The sequence below is a fragment of the Amblyomma maculatum genome, chromosome 6, assembly GCF_055883805.1.
Source record: "Amblyomma maculatum isolate TAMU_Amacu chromosome 6, ASM5588380v1, whole genome shotgun sequence".
Lineage (NCBI taxonomy): Eukaryota > Metazoa > Arthropoda > Arachnida > Ixodida > Ixodidae > Amblyomma > Amblyomma maculatum.
The window spans coordinates 118160630-118176970 of record NC_139349.1 but is presented as its reverse complement, the minus strand read 5'-3'; the positions used below and the strand labels follow the sequence as shown (position 1 = coordinate 118176970).

At 44.9% G+C, this 16341-nt stretch overlaps 1 protein-coding gene across 1 annotated transcript; it reads left to right on the top strand.

The window, feature by feature from the left end:
• Nucleotides 1-1071: 1071 nt before the first annotated feature.
• On the top strand, nucleotides 1072-14630 carry LOC146186648 (uncharacterized). Its single transcript, XM_084605718.1, has 4 exons — nucleotides 1072-1233; nucleotides 3472-3597; nucleotides 4056-4131; nucleotides 14395-14630. Exons 1-4 carry the CDS (start codon nucleotides 1175-1177, stop codon nucleotides 14518-14520), a joined length of 387 nt encoding a protein of 128 aa, XP_084461844.1. The 5' UTR covers nucleotides 1072-1174; the 3' UTR covers nucleotides 14521-14630.
• The last annotated feature ends 1711 nt before the right edge of the window (nucleotides 14631-16341 follow it).

Sequence of the window (16341 nt, the reverse complement as noted above, 5' to 3'; positions counted from 1 at the left end):
TATCGATAGATTTTAGGCTATCCAGAGTGTAAAAAAAAAGCTATCGATACTGCGATAGTCAATTTACTGATAGTTTTGCACCCCTAACCATGACATAAACGGCTGTACTTCTTACACGCTTTCAATACCGCTACTTATGAATCGACCGGATGCAGTCCATTCTATCTCTTTTACGACTGCGCTCCGCGTTACACCGTGGGCACTATTCTGCCGTTTACTACCACAGACAGACAATACCTACGTCGCCGAGCTAATGTGTTTGGCGGACCCTGCATTTGGGCGAAATCCTTTATATGGCTGTCGTTGCATAGCGCACCATCACAAGAGAGCTTCAAGTAGAGATACTATGACCGCCGCCGGCATGGTATCTACGCTGCTGGCGATGTTGTCTCGCCTTGGTGTTCAGTACGGCGCCGAGGTTTGCGTCAAAATGTACGAGCCTACTGCGCTGGCCCTTGCGTGGTCGCTTCGGGTAGGGACGTTAAGTGTGAAATTGTAAACGTCCTCACAACTGTTTGCCGTGTCGAGAAAACTCAACTGTCACACACGTCCTCAACTGAAGCTGTGCCACTCTAGAGACAATATAACTCTTCCGGCATTCCTCGGCTTCGCAGAGAAAAAATGCGAAGTAGGAGCGAAAAGGATTGGAGTGGAAGAAAAGAGTCGGAATGAGAAACGGAATATTAAGCAGCTGAGCGCTTCCGAGAGCCAACAACATGTCTGGCGCCACCCTGTTCTGTGTGAAAGCTGTAACCTTTTTTTAAACACGACAGCAAGCGGCAAATTCACGAAATGCGCGAGAACGTTTTTATTCACCGGACGTAAAAAAAGAGTGCAGTTATTGAGATAGGGTTTTGTTACACTGCCGTCATGCTCCTGGGTTCTGTACCTCTAATTTATTTTGGCAGCAGAACCATGGTACTTATTGATAGCGTATTGCTCGTTCACTAAAAATGTAGACTTTTGCGATCAGAGCAACGGCGTAGCCAGTACAGCAATGCGGAGCAGCTGTGTCTTTGCTAAACTTCCATGCTGCCTCTCACGGCACTTCTTCATGCGCAGGACTGTGCAAGCTCGCACGCTTATATCGCCTGAAGCGGTGGCATGCAGAATCGGCTCTGAAGTGTCAAATGATGACGATTTCAATGCGAAGGTGAAGGGGGCTCCCATCTCTATGCGCCTGGCTTTGGCTGCCTGCTTGCGTGAGGGAGTCGCCGAAGCCAGTCAGGAAAGGTGAGCCCTTCATTTGAGTGCTAAAGTGCGCGACTAGTTTTCTGTCTCTGGTATAACGACAAATCAATGGGCGACGTAATATCGCCCCTTAAAAAACTGCCATAAATCGCTTTAACGAATATGATCTAATGAATCCCCTTTGTAGAGGTGCACAGTTACTGAGAAAGAGGAAGTATTTATGCCAGGCCATCTTAAAGCCCACTCCTCATCTAAAGCTGCGTGACTAAGCACAGCGCTACGATGACGTGCAATAACAGGATGTTTTAATGCCTATTTACCTTCGAATGTATTCGGGAATTTAAAGTGGACCTTAGTGCTGCGTTCTTTATTTAAACTATATTTAGGCCATTCAAATCTATGCTACCTTTACTACAGAAATTGACAATCAATAGGTTTGTGAGCTGGCATGGACGAAATTGTTGCCGTAGTCCTATCCAAACCCTACAGCATGGTTTACAGGCTCTTAATGTTTTGTGGACAGGGCAGCATTTAATCTGACGTTGCTGCCGTTGGGCGCTTACATCAGAATTTTGTAATTACATTGTTGAAGGGAAATATTTCGGCGAAACGTCCTTCTTCATATATTTTTAGTTTCTACTAGATTCTTATCTTAAGCCTTATTCCTAATCGGGCAGCTTGTTACGTGTTAGAGACGTTATGAATACACTAGTCGAGCGCTTTACTTCGGCGCACGTGACAACAACCGGATGTTTTAGGCAAATAATCTACACATGATTACTTTGAAGTTATCTTACAATTTGCATGCATGACTGAAGAACAACTTGCGTTAGCCTGCATGGTAAATGTCTCCATCGTACTGGTTACACAGGGGTATAGGCATAGAGACGTGATGGAAATCGTAACTGCCATGTATTTTGGACAGTTGTAATCGACATGAGGTAGAATCACTCCATTTAAGTTTGTCGTTTTTATAATGGGTTGGAATGCGCCCAGTACAGAACAAAGGTGCATCCAGTGGTCTCGTTTCGCCCCAATCATATTGATTGCGTCGCGGGAAATACAACAAAATGAGACGCGATTGACAATACCCCGCTGAATATGGATTAGGCTTGGTTAGCAATCTGACGAACTGAAAAAAAAAGCTGACTTTTTCTATGGTGTCAGATGCCTTGTCAGTCGTATTATAATTGAAACGGCTCAGGTTCATATTCCAGATAACCCAGGGCGAATATCGTTCGACCTTAAGTCCTTTTGTCCTAATGGAAGGGAACAGAAAAAAATACCTTTCTGATCACCCTGGTAGAAACTCGAATCAGGGGTGGCGAAACGAGATTAAAATTGCTTTCGGAAGCTTTGACGTCAAAGCGGCTGCTCTTAGCGAACCCTGTTGAAATGGTAGCCTCTCGTGATGCGCCAGGAAAATTTTCATCTTGCAAATCGTCGTTCAAATGGAGGAAGGGTCGCGTATGTTGCCAATAGTGGCTTTTACAGCCAGAAATGCATGCGGGAATGCTGACAGGTGCATCGCTAAGCTGATAGATAACGGGTAGGGCTAACAGTACGTTAATGAGGCGCAGCGGTTGCTGATCATGACAAAAACAGGTAAACCCAATGACACGTACAGTAGAAGTGCCCTTAAAAGCAATCTCGCTACTGAGCTGAAACATTATCGATCTCGGCGACTCCGCAAGAAGCCGTGTCTATAGCTAAGAAGGCTGGGCCAATGCGAAATAGTGCAAGAAGGGGCCTGCTTACTTAGAAATAAAGCTGGCCTTAATCCTTTCACACCGTCTCTTCACACAAGGTCCCTTAACAGCCCTGCTTTCTATTCTAGCATCATTGTGGCTAATAAGATGGCGCTTTTGGCGAGCACTGACGGTGCAGCGCGAACAACCAGACAGCGGAACCTGTCACGATTCGGGCGATTATAGCGCCATTGTCATTAATTGATTAAAAAAACTTTTGGCGTACATCCAACGCCGAAATATTTTACGCTGTGTGAAAGAAAATCAATGACGACAATGTCTGAAACTTGTGTTCAAGCAGGTAGACGAAGTTAATTATCTCGGGAATCGTTTTTTTAGACGAAATGTAGAGCCAATTACTTTATTTTTTCTGCTTTGACGATGTAGTTTTTGAGACTGAATTATGATAGTGTAATTTTCATATCTAGCGGTTTCTTTCAATCACTTGCGTAAAATAATTAGACTATTCACTCAAGGCATTTGAGAGAGTGGTGCCAGTGAGCTCACCTATAATTGCTCTAATTGTTCACAGTCTTGCGGTGGACGTGCTACACAGAGATCTGGACAGCGAAGGCACCACCGGAGTGCGCCTGTCTGCAAAAATACGCGGGAAAATCATACGAACATTGAGTATACTTTCCGGTGACGATATTCCTGAGTAAGTTCCATTTTATTAGGAAAACTTGGCTACGTTCTAATAAACCTGCTTCCTTACGTGTTTTTACGTCAAACGGTTATGAAATTTGTGCTATGTAATGGCCGTAAACAGTCGACGAAGTATTTGCAATCTAGGAATTTCTGTAAACTACGGTTCCTTTTTTTTTTTCATATCAAGCTGATACTCTGCATTCTACCTGCTTCAAATTTGCTGCCTGTGTTACGTTCACTAAATATAAGCATTTACAACTTCCGCTGCAACCGCAATGCACAGTCAGTGTTCCAGAGATTAAAAGAGAAACGATCAGAGCGCCATGCTTATGGTCTCATGTACTGCCAGCCAACATGCTTTTGGTGTGAAGTTAAGTTATTAAGAGAAAGTTACTAATACATGTTGTGATACAATATTCATGGCAATACTGCATTTCACAAAAATGCTTGTTTTTATTTTAATCGCAGCAGAGGACAACAATCTGATTCAATCCGGAGAGCGATTGAGCTCAGGGCTTTCCGCACAACCGACGACGTTATATCGGTAAGCGTTAATACTGTTGAGTAAAGCCTGTACACTGCTTGCAGTTCCATGTGCTGGAAGAGTGGTTGCTTCCCTTTTGCAAAGCATTACATGAAAAATGCCAGCTTATGGACTGTCTAATTCTGTGCTCACCGCATTCACATAGCAAATACTGTAGTGAGCCCTCAGGAATTTCAGACGTATGATGTGGAGTTGCATACACTAGATAATTATATAACTTTTAACAGTGGAAATCTAGTTCACTCTTTTATCACGGAATACAGGTATTGAAGAGGCGACACCATCGCGAGGATAATTATCACGTTTGCCATAGGATGTTTTCTCACGAGGATACAAAAATTTATCTGATTACTTACCACGTGCATAAGAGCGGAAAAGAAAAAAATAAATCAGAAATAAAGCGATCGTTTAGAAGTTCTCCAGCAACTTTCTTCTTATTGTTTCCTGAGCACATTCACAGGTACAATATTAAACTGGAACATTCTTGCAGCTTGGCCATAGGATGAATAACATGAAATATTACATTTGTTTCCACATCTGTGTTTTCTATTTTGTATTCTTTTCCTGTGCATTATTTCAACTACTACATTTTTGGTTGTCCTCTGGTGTCTGCAGTGTCCACTAAATAACTGTTCGCAGCTAACTTCAAAATGTTAAGTACGTACACGAGTAAAAACAAAAGATAACATTATGTGTCCTGACGAGGCCTTCCCATTCCCTTGGACGTGCATAGCAAGCAGCAGGCAAGAAACGAAGAATCATGTTGGTTAATATAAGTTACAGTTCTAATTTACCAGGGATGCAATAAACAATGAATTCAAATAGAACACTGATATACAGATAAATCTGAAGAAAGATATACAATCTCTGTAACAACGTATACAAAGCATTGCACAAATTTTCAAAATGTAGAAATATATTTTGAACCACGCAGTATACTTTACTCTATATCGATGGAGACGAAACGAGTAGCGTCCGTGTGCTGTGCGATGTCACTGCACGTTAAGACACCGCAGGTAGTCGAAATTTCTGGAGTCCTCCACTACGGCGTCTCATAGCCTGAGACGCTTTGGGACGATAAACCCCAGAAACCAAACCAAACTTTACAATATATAATGCCGCTTGCTAGTACCAAAAAGCTATTGTAGATACAAAGACAGGTGAAGTGGTTTTACATGTTCTAAACAAACGTTTACATATTGTTGGCTAGTTGTGTAAGCCATTTGCAGGCATCACACACTGCGGTTTGCTTGCTTCCAGATTGTGCTCCATAGTTTCATCTTGCTGCCGCTCTTGCGTGTGAAACAACAGTATCAAGGTTGTATGCCACTGATCTCTTTAAATATATTCGATTATGCAGCATATTTGTGTCTAAATTTAAGTTATCAACAGAGGTGTAGGTACCTACCTGCACATGTTTACATTTGGTGCAGATAATGTGAAGAAGCGTACCCACCCACCCCGCAGAGTCACAGCGTAGGTCCTCTTATTGGCACCGCTAAAAGGGATATTTTTATCCAAAATATTTCTCCACAGTACTATCTCCTTGAACAAAAGCCAGCCGTTCCTCTTCTGGTCAATTATTGTGAATTTGTAACTGCTGCGTGACAAGACGGTGCAACTGAGCTTACAGCTTGTAAATGTCGGATATAAATCGCGAGTATTTCACTATGCAATAATGCAGTGGATTCTGAAGTCCCATCCTGTTATAGAACTATAAGAAGGAGTGGGTGCGGCCTCTAGTTTTAAAATATTACTTGTACCACAGAAAACGTACGCTGCATCAGCAATGACGCTTTATCAAACACTATGCGAAGGGCCTGACCAGGATGGATGGATGGATGGATGGATGGATTAATGGATGGATGGATGGATGGATGGATGGATGGATGGACGGACGGACGGACGGACGGACGGACGGATGGATGGATGGATGGATGGATGGATGGACGGACGGACGGACGGACGGACGGACGGACGGACGGACGGACGGATGGATGGATGGATGGATGGATGGATGGACATATGTACATACTACGTACATATATGTACATATGTTCCTACATATGTTCGTACGTATTTAAATATGTACGTGCATATACGTACATATGTTCATATGTACATATGTACCGTCTGTTGCAGAAGTTTGCGGCCCAACGCGCCGGGCAGAGGAGCAGTATCGCTCCCGAGAGGCGGCGCTGAGCACGCTGGCGCTGCCTGGTGACGTAGCTATAAAGAGTGAGGAGGCTTGTTCTCTTCTCCTCATCCCGCGGTTGAGAGCAAAGATGTGCGATATCAACCGTGGGATGAGGAGAAGAGAACAAGCCTCCTCACTCTTTATAGCTACGTCCCCAAGTAGCACACATTACATGGCCCGTCGGGGGCCCGTATGGGCAAGATGGGCTTGGGCAACCACAATAACACCCACGAGGGCCCGCTTTAGGGATCAAGCGGGCAAGCCCAAATTGGGCTTTCCCCTGTTTTTTCCATCTGGGCATTATGTAGGCGTGGAAAGGGCTAACTGAGTACATATTCCCACATCTGGCCCTCAAGGGTCCCGCTTGGGAAATTTTAGTGCCGATGCAAATGAAATTTGGGCTTTGTGTAGGAAACGCATGGGCTGATCTAATTGGGGCTGCCCACTCAAAAGCCGAATAGGTCCCGCATGGGCCGCGGCGGGGCTAAATACGGGTATGCCCGCACATTGCCTACATGGGACCCTTGAGGGGTACTTGAGGGAAGGTCAGACGAAAATCTGGAATTCATGCAGAAATTTCCTGGGCTGCCCCAAATAGGGTTGCCCACCAAAAACCTAGATAATTTCCGCGTGGGCCATAGCGGGGCAGGCAATTGCTCCTTCCCACTTCTGCCCGCATCGGTCTCTTGCGGGGCAATTTAGGGCAGATGCGATGCAAATGTGGGCCTACAGCAAATAGATGACGGGCTAGTCCGATTGGGGCTGCCCACGCAAAAACCGAATATGTCCCGCATGGTTTGCGGCCGGGCTGAAAAGCGACCACACCGCCACGCTGCCCACACGGGTATTTCTTGGGGTACTTGCGGGAAATTGCAATATATATTCGTAGTCCATGCGGTAAAATCAAGATCAGCCCAATTGGGGCAGCCCATTAAAAGCCGCAGAGGGCCCCAAATTGGCCGTAGGCGGGCTTACCGCTCTGAAACGTCTCCACCCTATCTTTAAGGCACTATTTTATTTATGTAAATCATGTTATACCGGCTACTAATTGCCTCTTCTGGAGGTTTCACATAACTGTCCTAAGCATACCTATGCAATGAATAAAGACTATTTATTTTTACTCTAACAACTACGTTAATTCTGCAGTGTCGACAGAAAATATGCAACAGTAACTGTTCCGCTTTACGTGTATGCACTGAACGACTTCCAAATGTTTCCTGCGGCATTACTATTCTACACGCACCACCGAAATAAATATTCAGACCAACATGTTGGGGTTGATGTGGACCAGCCCACATTAGTGTAGTGTTGGGAATAAATTTCTCTAATGTTACTGAGTGTCGCATACAAGGAAAAAAACAGCGCATAATGTTTCACAATTGATTATTGGAATTTGGGCAGCCCCGAAAATGCCAGATTGAACCCATCAGGGCAGCACGTGGGCCAGCCCAAAACGGAGTGGCTTTCGCAAATCCCGCGCCTGTGTAATTCAGGTATTGGAGGGATTAATCGACTTAAAAATTAAAACCTTGATCAATGGGATGGCATTGCCTGCACAAATGTGGGACCCAATAATGATTCTGGTGTGCTGCCCATATTCGTCTACCTGGGCTGAATGCGGGCAGCCCTATTTGGGCTGCCCACACGGATACAGATTGGGACCGATAGCGGCAGAATTGGGCAGCCCATGCGGGGCCCCTCTGGGTACGTGTTGCAAATCCCGCATGGGGCCCGTATGGGCTGCCCTCACGGGCCCAACGCGGGCCCCCACGTCATAGCCCACTTTGTGCTACTTGGGTCACCAGGCAGCGCCGGCGGGCGCAGCGCCGCCTCTCGGGAGCGATACTGCTCCTCTGCCCGGCGCGTTGGGCCGCAAACTTCTGCAACAGACGGTACGTAGTATGTATGTCTGTATGTATGTATGTATGTATGTATGTATGTATGTATGTACGTATGTATGTATGTATGTATGTATGTATGTATGTATGTATGTATGTATGTATGTATGTATGTATGTATGTATGTATGTATGTATGTATGTATGTATGTATGTATGTATGTATGTATGTATGTACCGATGTACTTACGTATGTACGTATGTAGTACGTACGTACGTACGTACGTACATTTCCATTTAGCTTCCATGCTTCCCCTCCCTGCTATTCATCCACCAATCTTCTAAACGTCTCTTGTTTATCCCTGCTGCCGAATCGTTCACGTCTCCCTTGTTACCTCTAAACCCCAGGAGCTCGGCTAGAGTAAAAATGTCCGCATCGACATCTGGATGGATACTGCTACACTGTTGTACAAGATGTTCAGTCGTTTATGAGCGTTTTCCTCACATAGCACAAGTTTCATCTTCTTGACTAAACTTCCTTCTGTAGCTTCAAGTTCTAAGGCATTGTGTAGAACAGCGCGAAAAACAAGCTTCTGTTCTAAGGCATCGTCAGCTGGCCTTGAAAAGAAGGCGGCTGCGTTTTGAATAGTCATAGAAGGTTTCCTTCTTAATCCTTTTTTTTCTATTGTGTACATATATCTAGTGTCGGCTTCTTTTCCATTTAAGAATCCCAGTTTTTAGCCTCTGTGTTCTGTAGCTCTCGTTTAATGTTCTTTATTTCCCCGTCCTGCCTTCTTAGACACTTACTGGATAGTTTTCTGGTCCTCTTCCGTCACTGTGAGTCATAGCCCTTTTGGTATAGGTACTTAAACACTTTGAAGGCCGCGTGTTGTCATCTATTTTGCTGAGGCTTTATTCTTACAACATTTTTCTCTGAGCCTCTCGTACGCCAAGACCCTGTCTCCCTACTCTGCTTCGTTTGAAGCTTTGTCGTAAGCTCCAAGTGGTAACCTCGCCACAGGTCATTCGTTTATTCCTAACCCCGACTAAACTTCAGCCCTTAAGAACAAGGCCGCGTTTCCGAATGTAAGCTCTGGTACCATTATTTCCTTATAAATACCTTTAAATACTGCATATCTGTTTTACACCCCTAATGCCATGTGCCCCATTATCGCTGCATCCCTTCGCCCCTTCGTACAGGTGGCCTGCTCCCGTTTTTCCATGTATACCTGTCCACACCAGAAGTACTTATATTCTGCAAGTATCTCACTGCCTTTTATTGTCAGCGTTTTATCACTGAATTGATTCAATACTTTCAAACAATTGCACTGAAGGTAAACTGACCTTCGTATTCACACATATTAACCAATGCTTGCAAATCTTTCTGGTAACTGGCTGATGGACAATGTCGTCTTCATACAATAACCATGCAACAGTTTGTTCTACTGTTATACCTAGCTTATACGAGAGATTAAAGTACAGGTTGCTTTTCTGTAGACTCTTTTCCATATACTTCATGTAAATCATGAACGACAGCGGTGATACTGGAAATTCTTGCCTTAGTCCTTTGCATAATTCGACAGCAGATCTGGTTCTAGCCCCTACCATATATTCGCAACTTTATTATCTCTGTATAATTTCTTTAGCAATTCAATTACTTCTTTACTGATACCTTCAGATTTGATTGCGTTCCACAGAAGTTCCCCCGTTTAATTCGAACAGCTACACGCGCTGTCTGACCTTGAACTATTATTGCCGTTTCAAGGACCATACTGGTGTCACTAGAAGCGGTTTGGCACTGAACGCTAACATTCAATTACAAAGAAGACAACTGTATGTGCATGGCATGTACTTTATCTGGCTCGTGTATTTTTTTTGCTAGATTTTTGTCTTTTTGACAAGATAATACTCAAATAGGTTTCATGTGTCTTATTCCTACTTTCGTTTTTTTCAAGATGCACCCCTACTTTGTTTTTGCGATTCTGCGATTCTGTGGTTCAGCTTACAACTTCCTCCGTCGCACACCATCTTTGCTATAGAGCCTATTCTTCTATGGTTGGCCACAGCTCCCTTTGAATATGTTCCCTTTGAGAATCTTTGTATTTCACAATTAACACCCTCGGAATTAGAAACACACGACACTATTGAAGGTTCTAAAAGAGCAATAAATGTTAATAGTTGTGTGAAATAAGCCTGAACTGAATATGCTTTCTTTTTCAGCCATTTGTGTTTAGCCATGGCTTAATAGCACACCAATCTGCGTGCGGTTATGGACGAAGGCACTTTAGGTTTTTCTGCTAAAGGAGAGTGACAGGAGAGTGCTAAAGGAGCGTGATTCCCCGTGTTAATATTGGAGAGCATGAGGATGCGCTTGAAGCTGATCATTTATACCTCCTCTTTACAGTACTCATTTGTAAGCTTAGGCTGTAATTCACGGCATTTTTACGATGTTTTGGGAGACACGTGCGTGCAGAACCATCTTATATTTGAATGTTCATTATAATGCGAGCTCCATAGAGAAGATAGAAGTGGCACGGTATCAAAGGTAATCAATAGGTGCAAAGTGTCTGACATGAACATATAAGATAAAGAAAATCAAGCATGCTCTAAAGAACGGAGGTAGCATTAAAGTGGTGAAAAGGAAATTAGGCACATGGAAAATCAAGAGCATGTGCTTGTGAACCAGACGGCCAATGTAATAACATGGACAAGGTAGTAAACGTAGTCGAGGTGTTCTATACTCACCTGTATTCACCGAAGTAGTCAGATTAATGTTGAGACTGACAGCAGTGACGAGGAGTCAGACGTTCTGCCAGTGACGAACGACGAGGGTAGGAAGGATTGAGAAGCTATGGAAACGGAGAAAGCAGCTAACGACAAATTAAGTTACGATCGGTTGTTGAAGGACGGAGGGGATATAGCAATAAACAACTGGCCAGCCTCCATACGCAGTGCCTGGTGGCAATCAGAGTGCCACTAAATTATCGTACTTCATAAAAAGTGGAAGGTAAGACTTGAAAAGTTACAGACCAATAAGCCTACCATCCGTTATGTACAAGGTATTTACTAAGGTAATTGCTAGTAGACTCAGGGCAACTTTAGACTAGCTAACGAATTAAAGGATCATTCCCGTTTTGGGAAGCGGTAAAAACTAATTATGATATTTATACCATCAACCTGGCTATAGAAACATTTTCTGTATATAGCCAGCGTTTATACATAGCATTCACTGAAAACGAAAAATCATTTGACTTAGTCGAAACCACGGCAGACATGCAGGCACTGCGAAATTAAGGTGTAGAGTAGCTGTATGGTAAACTACTGGAGGATATCTATAGTGACTTCACAGCAATCATTGTTCTGTATTAAGAAATGCATAAGACAGCTAAAAATAAAACTGATAAACAACGCACCACGAAGTCCCCAGCACTTGCCAGCTTGTTTAGAGAAAGTATTAAAATACTTTGAATCTGAGCAGTTTAAGGATGAGCGTTATGGAGAAGTAATCGTTGATTCGCCAATGACATTGCCATGCTAAGTACGTATGGGGATGATATGCAAATATTGATTGATGACCTAGACAGGAGAAGCGCAAATATAGGTATTAACATAAGTATACAGAACACTAAGCCTACTCAAGCAGCAGCCTACTCAAGGAACAGCAGCTTAGAATAAATAGCGAAGCACTGAAAGTGGTCCGCGAATATGCCTACTTAGGACAAGTAGTAGGACGGAAGGGAAATAACAGGTGAATAAGATTTGGATGCATCGCATTAGGCAAGTACTCGTAGATTATGCTGAAAAACTTAACGGTATTGTTCAAGGGAAAGTATATATGCCACATGTCCTCCCTATGGGGCTGAAATGTGGAAGCTATCAAAGACATTTCTGCTTAGACTGAGGACAACCCGCTGAACTATTAACGGAATGGGCAGGCTCAAATTAACAAATAGGATGGACGCAAAGCTGGGCAGAGAAATAATTTGACTTAAATAAATTTATATGGAAATCAGTGAGAACAACCTGGCATTAGCAGGGCGCGTAGTGCGAATAGAGGATAAACAATGGTCGAAAAGGGTGGCAAAATGGGTACGAAGGAAATGGAAGCAAAACAGCCCAAGTAGCACTAAGTGGGCTATGACGTGGGGGCCCGCGTTGGGCCCGTGAGGGCAGCCCATACGGGCCCCATGCGGGATTTGCAACACGTACCCAGAGGGGCCCCGCGTGGGCTGCCCAATTTCGCCGCGATCGGTCCCAAACTGTATCCGTGTGGGCAGCCCAAATGGGGCTGCCCGCATGCAGCCCAAATAGGGCTGCCGGCATTCAGCCCAGGTAGACGAATGTGGGCAGCACACCAGAACCACTAATGGGTCCCACGTTTGTGCAGGCAATGACATCCCATTGATCAAGGTTTTATTTTTTAAGTCGATTAATCCCTCCAATACCTGAATTGTACAAGCGCGGGATTTGCGAAAGCCAGTCCGTTTCGGGCTGACCCACGTGCTGCCCTCATGGGTTGAATCAGGCATTTTCAGGGCTGCTCAAGTTCTAATAATCAAGCGTGAAACATTAGGCACTATTTTTTTTTGCTTCTATGCTACACTCAGTAACATGAGAGAAATTTATTCCCAACACTACAATATTGTGGGCTCGCCCACATCACCCCAACTTGTTGGTATGAATATTTATTTCGGTGCTGCGTGCAGAATAGTAATGACGTAGGAAACATTTGGAGGTCGTTCAGTACATACTCGTAAAGCGGAACAGTTACTGTTACATATTTTCTGTCGATACTGCATAATTAACGTAGTTTGTAGAGTAAACATAGATAGTCTTTATTCATTGCATATATATGCTTAGGACAGTTATGTGAAACCTCCAGAAGAGGCAATTAGTGGCCGGTATAACATGATTTACATAAATAAAATGGTGCCTTAAAGATAGGGTGGAGACGTTTCAGAGCGGTATGCCCGCCTACGGCCAATTTGGCGCCCACTGCGGCCTTTCATGGGCCGCCCCAATTGGGCTGACCTTATTTTTACCGCATGGACTACGAATATATGTTGAATTTTCCCGCAAGTAGCCCAAGAAATACCCGTGTGGGCAGCGTGGTGGTGTGCTCGCTTTTCAGCCCGGCTGCTAACCATGTGGGACCAATTCGGTTTTTGCGTGGACAGCCCCTATCGGACTAGCCCGTCATCTATTTGCTTTAGGCCCACATTGCATTGCATCTGCCCTAAATTGCCCCGCAAGAGACCGATGCGGGCGGAAGCGGGAAAGAGTACTTGCCTGCCCCGCTAACGGCCATGCGGAAATTATCGAGGTTTTTGATGGTCAGCCCTATTTGGGGCAGCCCAGGAATTTTCGGCATGAATTCCACATTTTTGTCTGACCTTCCCTCAAGTACCCCTCAAGGGTCCCATGTAGGCAATGTGCGGGCATACCCGTATTTAGCCCCGCCGCAGCCCAAGCGGGATCTCTTTGGCTTTTGAGTGGGCAGCCCCAATTAGATTAGCCCAGGCTTTTCCTACACAGAGCCCAAATTTTATTTGCATCGGCCCTAAAATTTCCCAAGCGGGACCCTTGAGGGCCAGATGTGGGAATATGTAATCAGTTAGCCCTTTCCGCGCCTATATGATGCCAAGATGGAAAAAGCAGGGACAAGCCCAAATTGGGCTTGCCCGCTTAATCCCTAAAGTGGGCCCTCATGGGTGTTATTGTGGTTACCCAAGCCCAACTTGCCCATACGGGCCCCAGGTGGCCAAGTAATGTGTGCTACTTGGGAGGATGCAGCAGATAGTGAGGTCGGCTTATGATGTTAAGAAGTTAGCACTGGTTAAGAGGAGTCCGCTTGTATAGGACCTGGTTAATTGGAGGAATTTAAGGGAGGCATTCACCCTGCAATTAGTATAGTCCATTGGTACGATGATAATAGAAACATTTAGTTGTATAATGTACATATTTTCAAATAGTTTTTAAGTATTCTGTTTTGAAGCATATTTCAGAATGATGAACTCGCGTGGTGGTATGACAGAGTGGCTCTGGAACATTAATTACTAAATGATTGCAGAAAACGTTTATTTCTGCTAAGCAGCTTGGTTGTGTCACAGTTCGAAATGGACGAAAGGTATCCAAGCCATTCGACAGTGAAAAGCGCACGATATAGCTCCTCTAATATTCTACTGTTGCTTTCAACAACACACTAAGAGTGTGATTGTTTCGTTTTCAGGTCTATAATGGATCAACAAATGACCCTGTCCATTTGCAAAAGAACGACACGTCATTGGAAGCTCTTACGGATCTGAATTTCAACGAATACGAGTTGATCGAGCAATGGGCCAAACAGCTGCCTTGATTCCGCCAGTTGCAGCGTGCACACGTGACATGTACCTCAATGATTAAAAATACCTGGCGTTGTGCACAAAAAGAAAGACATAGACCTTTAAAAAAAAATTAGTGTTTTCTCTTGCCCACATGTCTTTTTTTTATACTTTATCTTTTGACTTAATATATGGTCGCGTGGTGGTAACAAGGCCGATGACACAAATCAATACTTTTGGAGGGCAGCGAAGAAGCTCTTTATTGGGCTGACTTGCGCCCGCAAAAGAACTGAGACACTCGGCGGAGGCGATAGTAACAAACGTGCTCGTCGATCGTTGAACTAAGAATGCCCGTTACAATTGACAGCACTGAATTTAAAAGTGGGGAGGAATGATATACATAAAGCCGCAAAGGTACTAGCATGACCTGGAACATCGTACAAACACACGCGAGTGGCTGGAGTCTTCGAGATAAGTCCCGACGTGTCTTTGGCGACGCAGAAAATGACAAACCTTCGTCTCGCGAGAACGAGCATGAACGAACACGGAATACAGGATCGATAAGCGTGCTAAAATCGCAATGATAAGGCCGCATGCCAGCGGCTGTCGATAAGAAAAAATAAAGATTTAAATAGTTCCCCGCAATATGTTTACAGGAACAAATATATTGTTGCAGAGAGCGCATTTCTCGATATTTACCAACAGAAATACTCGGAGTTGCGCGAATTTATATTAATGTTACAATGGTATTTGAAATGCCTTCATTTAGAGGTTTAGCCCTTCTAGAGCTGGTCTTCCATATAATGAGGGCAAATTGAATTTTATTCTGCCGTATTATAATATGCACTGTCCGCATTCCTATCGTACATCTGTCAGTCTGCATCATCATCATCATCAGCAGCAGCAGCAGCAGCGGCAGCGGCAGCGGCAGCAGCGGCAGCGGCAGCAGCAGCAGCAGCGGCAGCAGCAGCAGCGGCAGCAGCAGCAGCGGCAGCAGCAGCAGCGGCAGCAGCAGCAGCAGCGGCAGCAGCAGCAGCGGTGGCAGCAGCAGCGGCGGCAGCAGCAGCAGCAGCAGCGGCAGCAGCGGCAGCGGCGGCAGCGGCAGCAGCGGCGGCAGCAGCAGCAGCGGCAGCAGCGGCAGCAGCAGCGGCAGCAGCGGCAGCAGCGGCAGCGGCGGCAGCGGCGGCAGCGGCGGCAGCGGCGGCAGCGGCAGCAGCGGCAGCGGCAGCGGCGGCAGCAGCGGCGGCAGCAGCGGCGGCAGCAGCGGCAGCAGCGGCAGCAGCAGCGGCAGCAGCGGCAGCAGCGGCCGCAGTGGCGGCGGCAGCAGCAGCAGCAGGCAGCAGCAGCAGCAGGCAGCAGCAGCAGCAGGCAGCAGCAGCAGCAGCAGCAGCAGCAGCAGCAGTAGTAGTAGTAGTAGTAGTAGTAGTAGTAGTAGTAGTAGCAGCAGCAGCAGCAGCAGCAGTAGTAGTAGTAGTAGTAGTAGTAGTAGTAGTAGTAGTAGTAGTAGTAGTAGTAGTAGTAGTAGTAGTAGTAGTAGTAGTAGTAGTAGTAGTAGTAGTAGTAGTAGTAGTAGTAGTAGTAGTAGTAGTAGTAGTAGTAGTAGTAGTAGTAGTAGTAGTAGTAGTAGTAGTAGTAGTAGTAGTAGTAGTAGTAGTAGTAGTAGTAGTAGTAGTAGTAGTAGTAGTAGTAGTAGTAGTAGTAGTAGTAGTAGTAGTAGTAGTAGTAGTAGTAGTAGTAGTAGTAGTAGTAGTAGTAGTAGTAGTAGTAGTAGTAGTAGTAGTAGTAGTAGTAGTAGTAGTAGTAGTAGTAGTAGTAGTAGTAGTAGTAGTAGTAGTAGTAGTAGTAGTAGTAGTAGT